The sequence below is a fragment of the Cuculus canorus genome, chromosome Z (genome assembly GCF_017976375.1).
Source record: "Cuculus canorus isolate bCucCan1 chromosome Z, bCucCan1.pri, whole genome shotgun sequence".
Classification (NCBI taxonomy): Eukaryota; Metazoa; Chordata; class Aves; order Cuculiformes; family Cuculidae; genus Cuculus; species Cuculus canorus.
In genome coordinates this window covers 2,063,919-2,077,088 of record NC_071441.1, presented here as the reverse complement: position 1 = coordinate 2,077,088, position 13,170 = coordinate 2,063,919, and the positions used below count along the sequence as shown (strand labels likewise).

At 45.2% G+C, this 13,170-nt stretch overlaps 1 protein-coding gene and 1 pseudogene across 2 annotated transcripts in view; one reads left to right on the top strand and one right to left on the bottom strand.

Annotated features, from left to right (window-relative positions):
• Nucleotides 1–7,692, top strand: part of EPB41L4A (erythrocyte membrane protein band 4.1 like 4A) — a 138,544-nt gene extending 130,852 nt beyond the window's left edge. Inside the window, exon 23 of one of the 2 annotated variants that reach the window (XM_054054143.1) lies at nt 465–7,692. In XM_054054143.1, coding sequence (XP_053910118.1) covers nt 465–593 — 129 coding nt within the window. In that variant the 3' untranslated portion in view covers nt 594–7,692. The remainder of the gene's footprint in view (nt 1–464) is intronic. The other variant, XM_054054145.1, reaches the window with a different exon arrangement.
• A 1,257-nt stretch (nt 7,693–8,949) lies between these two features.
• Nucleotides 8,950–12,870, bottom strand: LOC104060232 (sodium/potassium-transporting ATPase subunit alpha-1-like; annotated as a pseudogene).
• Nucleotides 12,871–13,170: the final 300 nt, after the last annotated feature.

Below are 13,170 nucleotides of genomic sequence, written 5' to 3'. Positions count from 1 at the left end.
TAGATAATGTGTGTGACTAAGTCCTGTTCAAACTTCTCGTGATCTTATTTCCATTCTTATCCCGTACAGTGTGGCTTAAATTCATGCCCTAGAAAGCATTAATGTTACACTGTTTGGTGTCCACAAACACCTCTCTTTTCCCTCTGCCCTAGAGCTCCTCGCAACGGTGCCCAGGAATTCCTTGTGAGAACTTGCATGCAGTGTTTTGCTAAATACCAAATAATTAGTTGTGGCATTTCCTGAGTAGGGAATATAGATGCAAATAGTACAAAGGGGCAGCAGCTGGCAGAGGAAAGAGAAGGCAAGAAGGGGAAAGAGTTGTGTCACCAAATATATGTGGAGATTTTAATATTCCTGTTTTGCTGTATACATAAATATATAAATTGCTGTATCATAGCCTAAGGCTGCCATAGCAGCACTTATCAAAATACATTTTCAACATCGTTTTAATTTGCTCCTTTCAGAAACAGAATGGATCTAAAGACAGCCTAATAGAAGAAACATCTCAGTTATCCACTAACAGTGTTGATGGAAAGCCCACCACTAGGATCGTAAAAACTGTACAGGTGTCACGCTTCAAGGTGGAGACTTGACTGCTGTAACTGAGGATGGTGAACGGATTTTATTCTTTTGGAAATGGAGAATTTGTGTGTGTGTGCAAGGGAAGGAACTGAAGTCATCACGGTAGCAATTTCTTCAGGACACTCAGAAGCGCAGCCTGCTTGCTGGGAAGGCCAAGCGATGCTTTTATCACTGGCGATGTTCTATTGGCTTGAGTCATTGAGGAGAAGCTACCTAATTAGACAACCAAAAAGAAAAGTCTTAGTGAAACTGAATCATCAGCAGTTACATTTCCAAAAAAATGAACAAAAAAATTGCTGCAACAAAACAGGCCTTACGGTCTGCTCTGTAACTGAATAGCCTTTTTCCAAAAAAATGACTGTTAACTGACACGATCAGGACCAGATGCTTCAAGAGAAGCGAAATAGTCATATTTTTGGCCAATTGTGCAATACAGTGTGATATGGGGAGAATTATCTTCATGATTTTATATGGGGATCAACTTGTGTCCTGAGACATAAGGACAGATAGCTCTTACAAGGTTTATTTTAGCCTAGCACAACAACAGATGCTCATCTTAATACAATTGTTGACTTGACCCATTTTAGCTCAATAGTAGTAGACTCAGTAACACACTATAGCAGAGAGTTCTAGAGGTGATACAGACTTACTTTCCCTTGGTAGTTTTAAGTGTTTTCAATTTTGAGTGCCCTTTAACATAGGGGGATTATTTAATTGTACATTCCACGCTGTAGAAATATATCTTATCACCTCACAGTAAAACACACTGGAAAAAAAAAATGGAGAATATGTACTGACGGACCACATTAAGACTGCTTCGCAAGGCACTTAAGTACTGGTTAAATGAAACTTGTAGAGTAGCATTTAAGACAGCTAGCAAATAGCATTTTTTTTTTAAACTAGATTAGTGAAGTCTGCCTTAATCTCTTTTCGTATGAAATAATCAATGCTAGTACTTTCCGATACTTTTCTCTGAGCCATTTGTTCTTTGATAAAATGACAAAGGCAGTATTTCAGGTATGATGATTGCAATTTTTTTTCTATTGTCACGGTAGGAATAGTAAGTTTTAATGATGCTGCACACTGAGTGGGTTATCTTCTAGTATGTATCTGAAGTGATGCCTAGCTCTTCTCCTGTCCTCTCACGTTGTACAAGCAGCTGAAGTCATTACTCTGCTTGCCATTTGCCCACAGTCAGTACACGAATAAGCCTTCTGGCATTCCTAACTTATTAAGAAGCTTAGTAAAATCTTTGTGTTGTGAAAGTAACTCTTCCAAGTGTAATCCGCAAACTAAATATTGAATTTGTCAAACGGAGTTGGAAACGGCTGTCGTAGTTCGTGTGCCTTTTTGCATCTCTCGTGCTTGAACTCGACCTTGACCACCTTCAGTGACTGGCAGTGATCCCGTGTCTTCCACCCCCAGCAACACCAGGGGACTGCAGCCCTGACAGAAAAGCAGTACTGTTTGAGAAGTGGAGTGAGTGTAAGGCATCTAATTCAAGCTTTACAAGAAACATGGGGACTACTAAGACATATTTTAATTAACAAAACTGAGAATTTAAACCTTGTATGACGTGTTTTGTTTTATTTTCCACTTAATTTTTGATTCTTTATTGTTTCATGACCTGAGGTGGTCAAGTAGAGGCTATTAGCCAGGGTGGTAGCCATACAGTTTGCATATTCCTATTGCAGTATGGATTGGTCTGCAGGTTGGGAGATGCTGCTCTGTGCCAGGGAAGACAGATTCACTTCATAGATATTTTTCTTTATCACTTATTTTGCACAATTCCGTTTCTTCAGTCCCAGTGAACAAATCTAAGGCAAGGAAAGAGCTCAGAACCACTCTGTGGTAAAAACTCTGTTATCATGGCAGTTCTTCAGTATTTTCTGATTTTACTGTGTATTTCACACTAGGACATTGTTGGGCTAGGCTTCAAGTATTTGCTCACACTGTTCTGTAAGTCTTTTAAATGTTTTCATTGCCATTGCTCCAATTTAAAGTAATCTTTTAGGATCTATTTATGACCTTATGTACTGTTCCCACAAGCAAACAAAGCAAAACCCCAAACTCACAAAATACCCCATTACTGTGGCAAAGATTGTGGTAATACAGATGAATCCAGAGCATTACAGCCTTTTGGAAGACTACTGAAATACGACAAACCACACAAGAAGTAGTTACAGTGTCTACAATGAAAACCACTTATTTCTTCAAGAAGGTGTTCTAAGCTGGAGCATTGTGCACTTGCTTGTAATTTGTTGCTTTCTAAATCATTACCATTAGTCTGCATTCCTTACTCAGACACAAGCAAGTAGAATATATCTATGACTTTAGGAGAATATGTGTTATTATTCGAGAATGATAAGTACATAATGTCCATGTCTTGCCAATCCTCAAATATTGATCAAGAAGAAAATTACTTGTAAAGTTTATATCCAACCTTTTTTCCCTATATGTTGTCATCTGCCTGTGGTGTTTTGTGTATGACTGCTGGATACCGTTAGCCAAGTGTGCGGTATTTTACTTAACCCACTACATCAGAAAACAGGCTCACTGCTGAAAATAATTCTCCCCTGCATTGCCAGCTAATCTTAGCAGCCTGATCCACTTGCCGGGGTGTTATGGCCCCACTCTTGGGCACACAGGCAACTATGTTATGTGCTTTTGCAGCCAGATTCTCTGGGCAGGCGCAGTGGGGCAGCCCATACGTGTTTGCCTCTGCGGTCCTGGTTGTTTTGCTTCCATTGCCTTAACTACCCTCACAGAGCATTTGCAGCCATTCACGAGTCAGTAGAAGAGTGCAGGCTATTATTCTCATTTAGCAGTATCCAGCACCAACAGGATGGCTTTCACCTCTGCGAATTGGCTCAATTCACCTTGTCCATCAGTAGCTTCTGTGGCTCATCGTGTAGGACAGCAGCTTTCCACTTCCCGTGTTTTCCTACAATACCACAAGATCCATCGGTGAACAGGGCCTATCACTTCTTTTTTTTTTAGTTAATTACATGGTGGAGCCTCTTCAGCATGCATTCCAAAATCTTTGCCTTCTGGCCAGTCCATGATCACTTCCAAGATCACTGGGTGATTGTGGTTCCCTATTTGAGTCTACTGTGTGATCAGTGCAAGCCCTTTGCTCCATGTAGCATCAGCTGCGTGATGTGTAGCCCCTCTAATTCTGAGCATAGTAGCTACTTTCAATGAATGGATTCATGTGGTTTACAGAGGTTTGAAACTCATCCTGTTTATCCATATCCTGTAAATAGGGATCAGGGATCTGCCCGGTCTGGGGAGCTGCCCACTGGAAACTGGAGCAGCAGTTTGCCTGAAAGAAACCCTATTTGTGATTGTTTCTCCTTGCAACTCATGTACTCATGACTCTAAGGTTATAGCAGGTTTTCCATCTGACTTCCACATGTCCTCTCCATGGTCATGCAGGAAAACCCCACAGGGTATCATGCTATGTGTAATCTCTGTTGAGCAGGTTTTGCAGGGGTTCTCCTAATGGCTGAGATACTGGCCCATGCGGGTGGAGAGTAGGACCTATCCTCTATCCAGAACAGTTTTTTAAACTTCTTTTTTTTTTTTAATAAGGTTTTTATTTTTTTTGGACAGTCCTTCCACAGCTGAGACACAGGCCCTTTAGGCAGGAAAAGATACTGTCCTTGTATTGCTACATTTTTCCAGCCATATCACCCGTCATTGGTGCTTCTTCTCCCCAAGACATTATTGCCAATGAGTGGGCGTATGACAGTGGTGCACTCCGTACAAACTTCTGCAACATGGGTCAGGTATGTTGTTCTTCATCTGTATCTGTAGGTGTCTGCGGGTCACTCAGGTCACTATGAAATCAGCTCCCACACAGTCAATTCCCTCAGATACTTGATACCTCTCTCCATGGCAGTCCACTTGCCTGAGTGGCACCTGATATCTTCCTTGTTCCTCACGCCTCACTTCCAGAGGCTAAGGGCTTGTGTGTCTCTTCCAGGCACCTTGACAATGCCCCCTCCTCCATCTGGGGATCCCAGATGCTAGGCTTCTGTACCCTCCAGGTCCAACCTATTGGGTGCCATTATCCCAGCATCCGAACAGCCAGGGGACAAGTCGCTGGCCTTCTTGATGACTGAAGTCTTTTCCTATGTCTCGCAGTTAACTCAGAGATAGGGATCAGGTTTTAGGTCTTGATGACAGTGGTCCACCTTCGCAAGCTGTTTTTTTTATGTACTTCTTCTTTACAGGAGCAGCTTATAAAAGCACTGGTTGGTCATCAGTTGCAGCTTGCCCTGACGTCTGTGTAGGCGCAATACCTGTTGCCCGGTTTTGAGTAGTCACGGTACCTGTCATAGAAGTTTGTGTAGCTGCAGTGATGGTCATGGGAGTTGGAATAGCTGCGGTGCCTCTCATGGGGGTTGGGGTGGCTGCAGTGCCCATTGTGGGGGTTGCAGTAGCTGCACAGCACCCACATCTGTACCAATGTTTTACCCTTAGCAAGACCAAGACGTGACATAGATGCAGAAGACCCGACAATAGAAGCGTGCTGGTCAGAACATCCTAAAGGTATTCTGAACTCTCAGGAGCTGTTGTAATTAGCCTTAATGAGAAGGGGAGGCTGGAAAAAAAAAAAAAAGATGTTTTCCTCATGGCCTGGCTTTCTAGAATGTAACAAAAGCTGTAATTACAAACGCAGATGAAAATTCTGCTTCCACTTTGCTCTAGGCGCTCCCTGCTGCCTTTGAGTAGATACAAAATCGGTCCTGCGACCACTAATTTTATCCTGCCATAAGCTGGTGCCAAACAGGACAGCAAAGCAGTATCTTTAATCCAGTGCCCAGAGGTGAGACAAACTGCATAAGTACACTAGCAAACAGTGTGTACAGCAGGTAAGGTAAAATAGCAAGTAGCTTGGCAAGCAACTCCAAAACCAAATAAAACAACATTCTGATCAGCAACACAGATGTCCAGTCCCACATAATGAATGCTTATAACAGATTTGTTTTAACGCACTCTGGTCAAATCTGTTGTTATTTCAACCCTTTGAGCCTGGACAGGGTTTAAACCCTGGACCCGCAAACCAAAAGCCTGATGTGCTCCCAGCTGAGTTACCCATGTACCTGGAGGGTTGGAGGAGAGGATGAGAAGAGTAAAAATGAGAATACTTGTAGGTTAAGGTAAAGACAGTATAATAAGTAAAGCAAAAGCTGTGCACTCCAGCAAGGCAAAAGAAGGAATTCATTCACTGCTTCCTGTCAGCAGGCAGGTGTTGAGCTGTCTGAAGGAAAGCAGGGCTCCATCACGCCTAACAGTTAATTGGGAAGACAAACACCATCACTCCAAACATCTCCCCTTCCTTCTTCCCCCCAGATACATATACTGAACCTGATGACAAATAGTATCCCTTTGGTCAGTTTGGGTCAGCTGTCGCAACTGTGTCCTCTCCTATCTTCTTGTGCACCCCATCCTGCTTGCTGTTGGGGTGGGGTGAGAAGCAGAAAAGGCCTTGGCTGCTTGGCAATAACTAAAACACCCCTGCATTATCAGTACTGTTTCCAGCACAGATCCAAAACAGCCTCTTACCATCTACTGTGAAGAAAACTAACTCTCTCCCAGCCAAAACCAGCACCCTAGTCTAACAGTGATACATTTCAATTCTCAATTCACAGAGATGTTTTGTTATCCGCCAGTTTTTGGGGTTTTTTGGGTTTTGTTTGCATTTATATGAGACATTTATAGAGTCCTGGACTTGAATTAGTGGTCTTATCTCCAATGAGACTATGTAGGAAACAGGTTTTAGTAAGTCTAGTACTTTGTTCGGAGCACTACAATACAGTATTGTATCTGCAAAAGAAAGCCTAATCTTGACACCTATGTTACATATTAACCACGTGTCAGTGCCAGAACAAGGTAAAACTTGGAGAAGGACATTGCTCTCAGCTAACTGTACAGAAAAAGAAACTTCTTCCATATACATAAGCCTCCTTCAAGCTTGTTTTCCTCGGTCATTTGAAGGAAGTGTTCTTGTGATCTCGTTATTTTTTTTGTGAGGGCTACAAGTGATCAATCACTGGAAGCACTTTCTGTGCCACAGCTATGCCTTCTAGCCCCAAACCAGACCTACAACATCTGTAAACAGCTGGCCTCTTACAGCTGAGTCACACCTTACCCCTTCTACTGTTGCTACCCCTTCCTAGGTAGGTTTCTTACAGCTTTGAGACCTGGAGGCTGGAGGTCAGTCCAAACGCTTGCACCTCCTGACGAGTCAGGCCAAAGACAGGAGACGTGTGCCAGGCAAAGCTTACATCAGGTTGGATGCTGTGCAGACCTGTTCTCACATGGGCACAACCTGCTATTTTAGACATTCGCATCAGACATGAGAATGCGCAGAATTACTGCTTCTAGTCTGTTGAATCAATCTCAGGCCAAAAATTTTAACTTCGTGCCTCTGCATTTAGCTCTTCTGAGACTTCTGTAAGTGCTAAGGATAGGTAAGTTATGGCATTCTCTCACTTATTAATAAGCAACACCTACAACATAGATATACCTCTCCGCACAACATGTATTTTATTCAATAAAGCGGGCTTGCTAACCACACCACAAAAACATTTTTGTATATCCCATATTGGTCCCTTGCTCGTTAGCTAGTTTCTTTCATGAGGAGCTAGTGTTGACCTGCTGTTTTCTACACTGCACTCCTTACAGTATCCATAACCCTGTAACTCTTCAATTCTAATCAAGCTCATCGTGTTAAAGATGTTGGTTGGGGGGGAGGAGGGGTGGGGAAATCATTACTGTTTAAGTTGCCAAATCAATCATCTTTATACAGGTGAATACTGAACTGAATAGATAGCACATTTTCTTTTGTGAAAGCCTGTTTAATTCAAAGCTCCCTAGAAAGATCTTTGAAGACAACATACCTAAACATAGCAATGTGATACGTATCTTCTGTGTACACTGAGTATTCATGAAGCAACTGTGCTTTATTTTGAGTCTGGTAGATCACTGTGTCGATACTTGTGTCCAGGTTATTTAAACGTCAAGTAAAACTTGAATTTTTAGGGAACTGCATGGTTGCCTGTGTGTCTTATTTATATTACATGAAGGAGCAGATTCAGAAACACAGATTCATTTGACAGCACCATCTGGTAAAAACAGGTGTAGTAATGATTAAAATCCAATTGAGGATAAAGCTTCTCCAGGTCAAGAATTTTTTCCTGGTAGCAGCAAGTTCTCAGCATCTGAGTTTTATAATTCCAGTACACATACATGCTATAGTTTTCATAACCTGAAAATCACCAGAAAGCAGCAACAGACTATGTAACATATGAAACAAAATATACAGATCCAGGCTCTCGCTCAAATATTCCTCAGCCTCTTTCAGTCCTGATCCAGCTGGAGAGCACCAGGGGACAGGCATGTCAGTCCCTCCCCAGCTGCCCGCACCAGTCCCTCCTCCCAGGACGCCCCATTGCAGGGACCCTTCCCTCTCAACAGATCCGGGAGAAGAGCCCTGGGGATTTCTGTTCTTGAGGACAGGGAGCAAAGATGCAGCTCCAGGCTGTGGGCTCAAGGCTGGAGCTGGACAGGTGAGACCCACATCCCAGACACGTGGGGCAGCCCTCGTCCAGCCTGAGCCCTGGGTTTGGGGGTTCTTCTCACCAAGCACTCTGCAATTTTCCGCATCTGCTGAGTCTAGATGGGCTCTTCGAGCTTCCTCCTGCCGAAGGACTTTGCTGCAGCCAGGAGAGCTTCCTCAGATGCCTGTGGAGCAGCAGAAGGTGGGAGATGACACAGGCCTGGGCAGGGAGACTGGGTGTCCTTCTTCTCTTGTCTTTGATTGTGGGGCGATGATGGCCTTAGGAAGCTGGGATGGGCAATGGCCCAAGTGTCTGGGAGCTGTACTCTGCTATTTCTCTTTGCCCTCCAGCACTCTCTCCACGAAGCTGCAGAGAGACGAGTTGGGCACTGGTGCTGGGAGCGGTGCCTGGAGGCCTCATATGCGTGGATGTGGACCTCAGGTGTCCATCAGCATTAACGTCCTTGGAAAAGGGACTAAGCAAGCCCCATCCAGCCTGGCCTGGAGCACCTGCAGGGATGGAGCAGCCATCACTTCTCTGGGTACTGGGCACACTGGGCTGGCACTGAGCACACCAGGCTGGAACTGGGAACACTGAGCTGGAATTGGGAGCATTGGGCTGGCACTGGGGATGCTGCAGTCTGGGGGTTGGTGGATCTGGTGGGATTTATAAGGAGGAACCTTGAATTCTGGGAGGAAGCCCTGGGATTTTGGTGGGGATGCTTCGATATTGCGGAGGATCCTTGAGATTTCGGTCAGGAAAAGGCCAGCTCCCACCCCACAGGTGCTGGAGGTGTTCAAGGGAGTGGAAGCCGAAGCCCAAACAGGAGATCCTCTTCTCCAGTGGTTACCGGGAGCTGCTGCCTGAGCTGTGCCGGCAGCACATGGCCCTGGAGCAGCACCTGCAGCTCTATGGGGAGCACTGGCCCCTCGAGCACTTGAAGAAGTGATCCCTGCACTATGATATTTCTGCACAGTTTTGTGACCAATACTGGTTTTTCATTACAGTAATATAAAACCTGGAAGGGAAAGTAGCCCTGATTTTCTAAAGCCTCTTTCCTTCTAAAGCTACTTCCATGTGGAATACTTTTGTGATGAAATGAAAGATTACCTAGAAGTATTTTCCTCTATTCATAAGTCGATTGCTGCCCATAGCTGTCTTGCACATCATTAACCCATTGGTCATCCCACTGAATTCTGATCCCTGGCAAGCCAGAAGGCCAGAACCCATTCTCTGCCATGATTACAAAATAGGTGAAGAAACCTCCAAGGGCCTGGATCATACCAGTCTGCCCATAGCCCACACTGATCAGCCATTCATTCACCAGCTTGTCCGTTTTGGGATTTCTAGGCTGCCTCTTCATGATGTCACCCTCTGCTTGCTCATACGGCAGGGAGATAGCAGGGACCGTGTCAGTGCCCAAGTCAATGCAGAGGATCGTGACCATTCCCAGTGGAAGGGGTATGTTTGCGTTCAGGAATGGCATGATTTCAGAGATGTTACTGATCAAGGTGTAAGCAATAGACTTCTTCAGGTTATGAAAGATCAGATGCCCTTCTTCAACTCCAATGACAATGTAGACAAAGTTATCATCCAAGAGAATCATGTACCCAAAGCAACACCACTGTCAGCTTTCTTCAGGGCTGGGGAATCATTCACGCCATCACCCGTGACTGCTGACAATGGTACCCTGTTGCTGACAGCCTTCCACAATAATAAGCTTCTGCTGAGGAGATGGCCTGGCAAAGTTAATTTCTGTATGGTGCATCAGGATATCATCCAGTTGCTCACTAGTCACGTCCTTCAAATCTGAGCCATGAACAACATAAGCTTTGGCATCCCTAGGATTGACCTGGCTGACAGGAATGTTGAGTCAAGCACCAATATCTTCTACTGTTTCACTCCCCTCAGAGATGATGCCAACATGCTTGGCAATGGCTTTGGCTGTGATCAGATGGTCACCAGTAACCATTAACAACCTTGACATAACAACTCCCAGTGCTTCTGCTTTTGCCAACAGCATCCGGCACAGCAGCACGAGGAGAGTCAATCATAGACATCAATCTCACAAAGCAGAGTTTGTCTACAGGGAAGTTCAAGTCATCTGGATCGAACCAGAAGCCTTCAGGGAATTGATCATCAGGCAGAGCCAAGTGAAAGAATCCCAACACTCTCTCCCTGAGGCCTCCCCACTCAAGGCAGGCATTCTGAAAAGCATCTTTCATTTCCTCATCCAGTGGTTGCTCTTTGCCATGAATAAGAATGGTGCTGCAGTGATCCAAGATCCTCTCTGGAGCTCCCTTCATCACCAGCAAGTAATGGGATTCTGATAGGTTTGCATTTTTGTGGCTAGACAACTGCTACTTGATGGTAGTGTTAAATGGTATTTCCACCACTTTGGGATACCTATCTCCCACCTCCTTGACAGAACCATAGCACAGTTCAATGCCTTTCAGAAGTGCAGACTCAGAGGCGTCTCCTGCCACTGCTCTCTTAAGAATTGGTACATTTTCCTGGTTGCCTTGAAACACAGCAGACACCTGCAGCTCTGGACAAAGCGGTCCAAGTAGCTGAGCTCTTGCCAAAGGAAGCACCAGTCTGGTTCTCTGTAGTATCAGCCTCATGAATCTGATTGTCAAACCACATGTGTGCAACCGTTGTGTGATTCCGTGTCAAGAGTGCCTGTCTTGTCAGAACACATAGTGGATGTGGAGCCTAGGCTTTCCAGGGCTTCCAGGTTCTTCACCAAACAGTTCTTATGAGCCATATGCTTGGTTCTTAGTGTCAGACATACTGTGACAGTAGCAAGCAGCCCCTCGGGGACATTGGCAACAACGATCCCGACGAGGAAGATTACAAGGTGCAGCCCTGTGTAGTCAAGGATGAGTTAAAGGATGAAAAAGGTGACACCCAGGAACACAGCCACTCCAGTGGTGAGGTGAATAAAGTGTTCAATCTCCATGGCAATTGGAGTTTCCCCCCCTTCCAGACCAGAAGCCAGACTGGCAATACAGCCCATCACAGTGCGATCCCCAGTGCTAATGACAATGCCACGGGCAGTACCTTCCACACAGTTGGTGGAAAAGAAGGCAACGTTCCTGGTCTCCACCGGGTTCTGGAGACCTGGTCTGAGGCTCTGATTCACCAGTAAGCGAGGAGTTGTCCACCTTGCAACCATGTGCAGATATGATCCAAAGGTCAGCTGGAATTCTGTCTCCTCCTTTCACCTCTACTAGATCTCCAACTACAACACGTTCAGCATTTATGCTCATCTTCTCAGCATTTCTGATTACAAGAACTTGCTGAGGCACCATGTTCTTGAAGGACTCTATGATGCTGGAACTTTTTGCTTCTGGGTAATAAGAGAACCAGCCAGTAATGATAACCACATGCCAACACAACACCCAGGTACAGGTTATCATTGTTGTCCCTGCCCTCTGACAGACTTTCTATGCCGTATGCCACAAAACAGAGAATAGCACCAATCCACAAGAGTAGCGAGAATCCTCCAAAGAGCTGCGGACAGAACTTGACGCATTCAGGAGTGGTTGGTGGGGGTGTGAAGGAATCTGGGCTATCACGAGCCATAATCTCAGCTGCACGTGCAGAAGTCAAACCCCGACTCAAGTCTGTTCCTTATTTACTATAAAGCCCATCAAGGCTCAGCTTGTGGTCATCTACTGAGACTTCCTTTTGAAGCTCCTCCATGTCCTTCTCCTTCTTCCCCTTTTTCTTCTTTGTACCATGCTTTGATGTAGCAGTAGGCTCATACTTGTCTCTTCCAGCCCCCTTCCTCATGGTACCAGGAGGCTGCACGCAAGGAGTGGGGCTCAAAGCGGCTCCACGTGTGTCCGAAATTTATAATCGCTGTCTTTCTATTCTTTTAAGCACATTTACAATGATAATCTTCTTGTGAATTGCCTTGCAACCTCTGTAATATTGAGATGCAGTTAAATTGTTTCCTGGTAAAAAAGCTATGACTTTATCAAACTGACAGGAACTTGAAATCACTTCTCTTTACAGATCCCTCAGTTCCTTCTGGATGACTGTTACAAAAATGGGACTCCCTGCTGTATATTTTGCACTCAGCCGAGACGTCTGGCAGCCGTTGCTGTGGCTGAAAGAGTGGCAGCAGAAAGAGGAGAAAAGATTGGCCAGACAGTTGGTTATCAGGTCCGATTAGAAAGCAGGTACTCAGAACATTTCTTATAGCCAGTCGATCGCATGTTGCTGTCTTAAATCTTATGTACATATAAGCTACCGTATATTTGGGATACGGGTCCAGCTCTGTTCAATGTCTTTATCAATGACCTGGATGAAAGCATTGAGTGCACCGTTAGCAAGTTTGCAGATGACACTGTGCTGGGTGGAACTGTGGATCTGCTGGAGGGTAGGGGGATCTGCAAAGGGATCTGAACAGGCTGGACTGCTGGGCTGAGACCAATGGGATGAGGTTCAACACGGCCAAATGCCGGGTCCTGCACTTGGGGCACAACAACCCTATGCAGTGCTACAGACTGGGGGAAGAGTGGCTGGAGAGCTGCACGGAGGAGAAGGACCTGGGGGTAATGGTTGACAGCCGATTGAACATGAGCCAGCAGTGTGCCCAGGGGGCCAAGAAGGCCAACGGCATCTTGGCTTGTATCAGAAACGGTGTGACCAGCAGGTCCAGGGAGGTTATTCTCCCTCTGTACTCAGCGCTGGTGACACCGCACCTTGAGTACTGTGTTCAGTTCTGGGCCCCTCACCACAAGAAGGATGTTGGACTCGATGATCCAGTGGGTCCCTTCCAACCTGGTGATTCTATGATTCTATGAATTGCAGGTCTTTTCTCTTCCTTTCTGATTGGGAGTGTGTGAGTGGAATTCTTTGTCTTACTTTCAGATCAAGCCTACGCTTTCCCCTCTTTTTTTTCTCGCTACTTTTAACATGGCTAGATCCGAAAGTTCTTCCAGCTTTGAAGCTAAGTAGGCAGAGCAGCACACCTGAGGGATGCTGTAGAGTGAGAGTTCCTAAT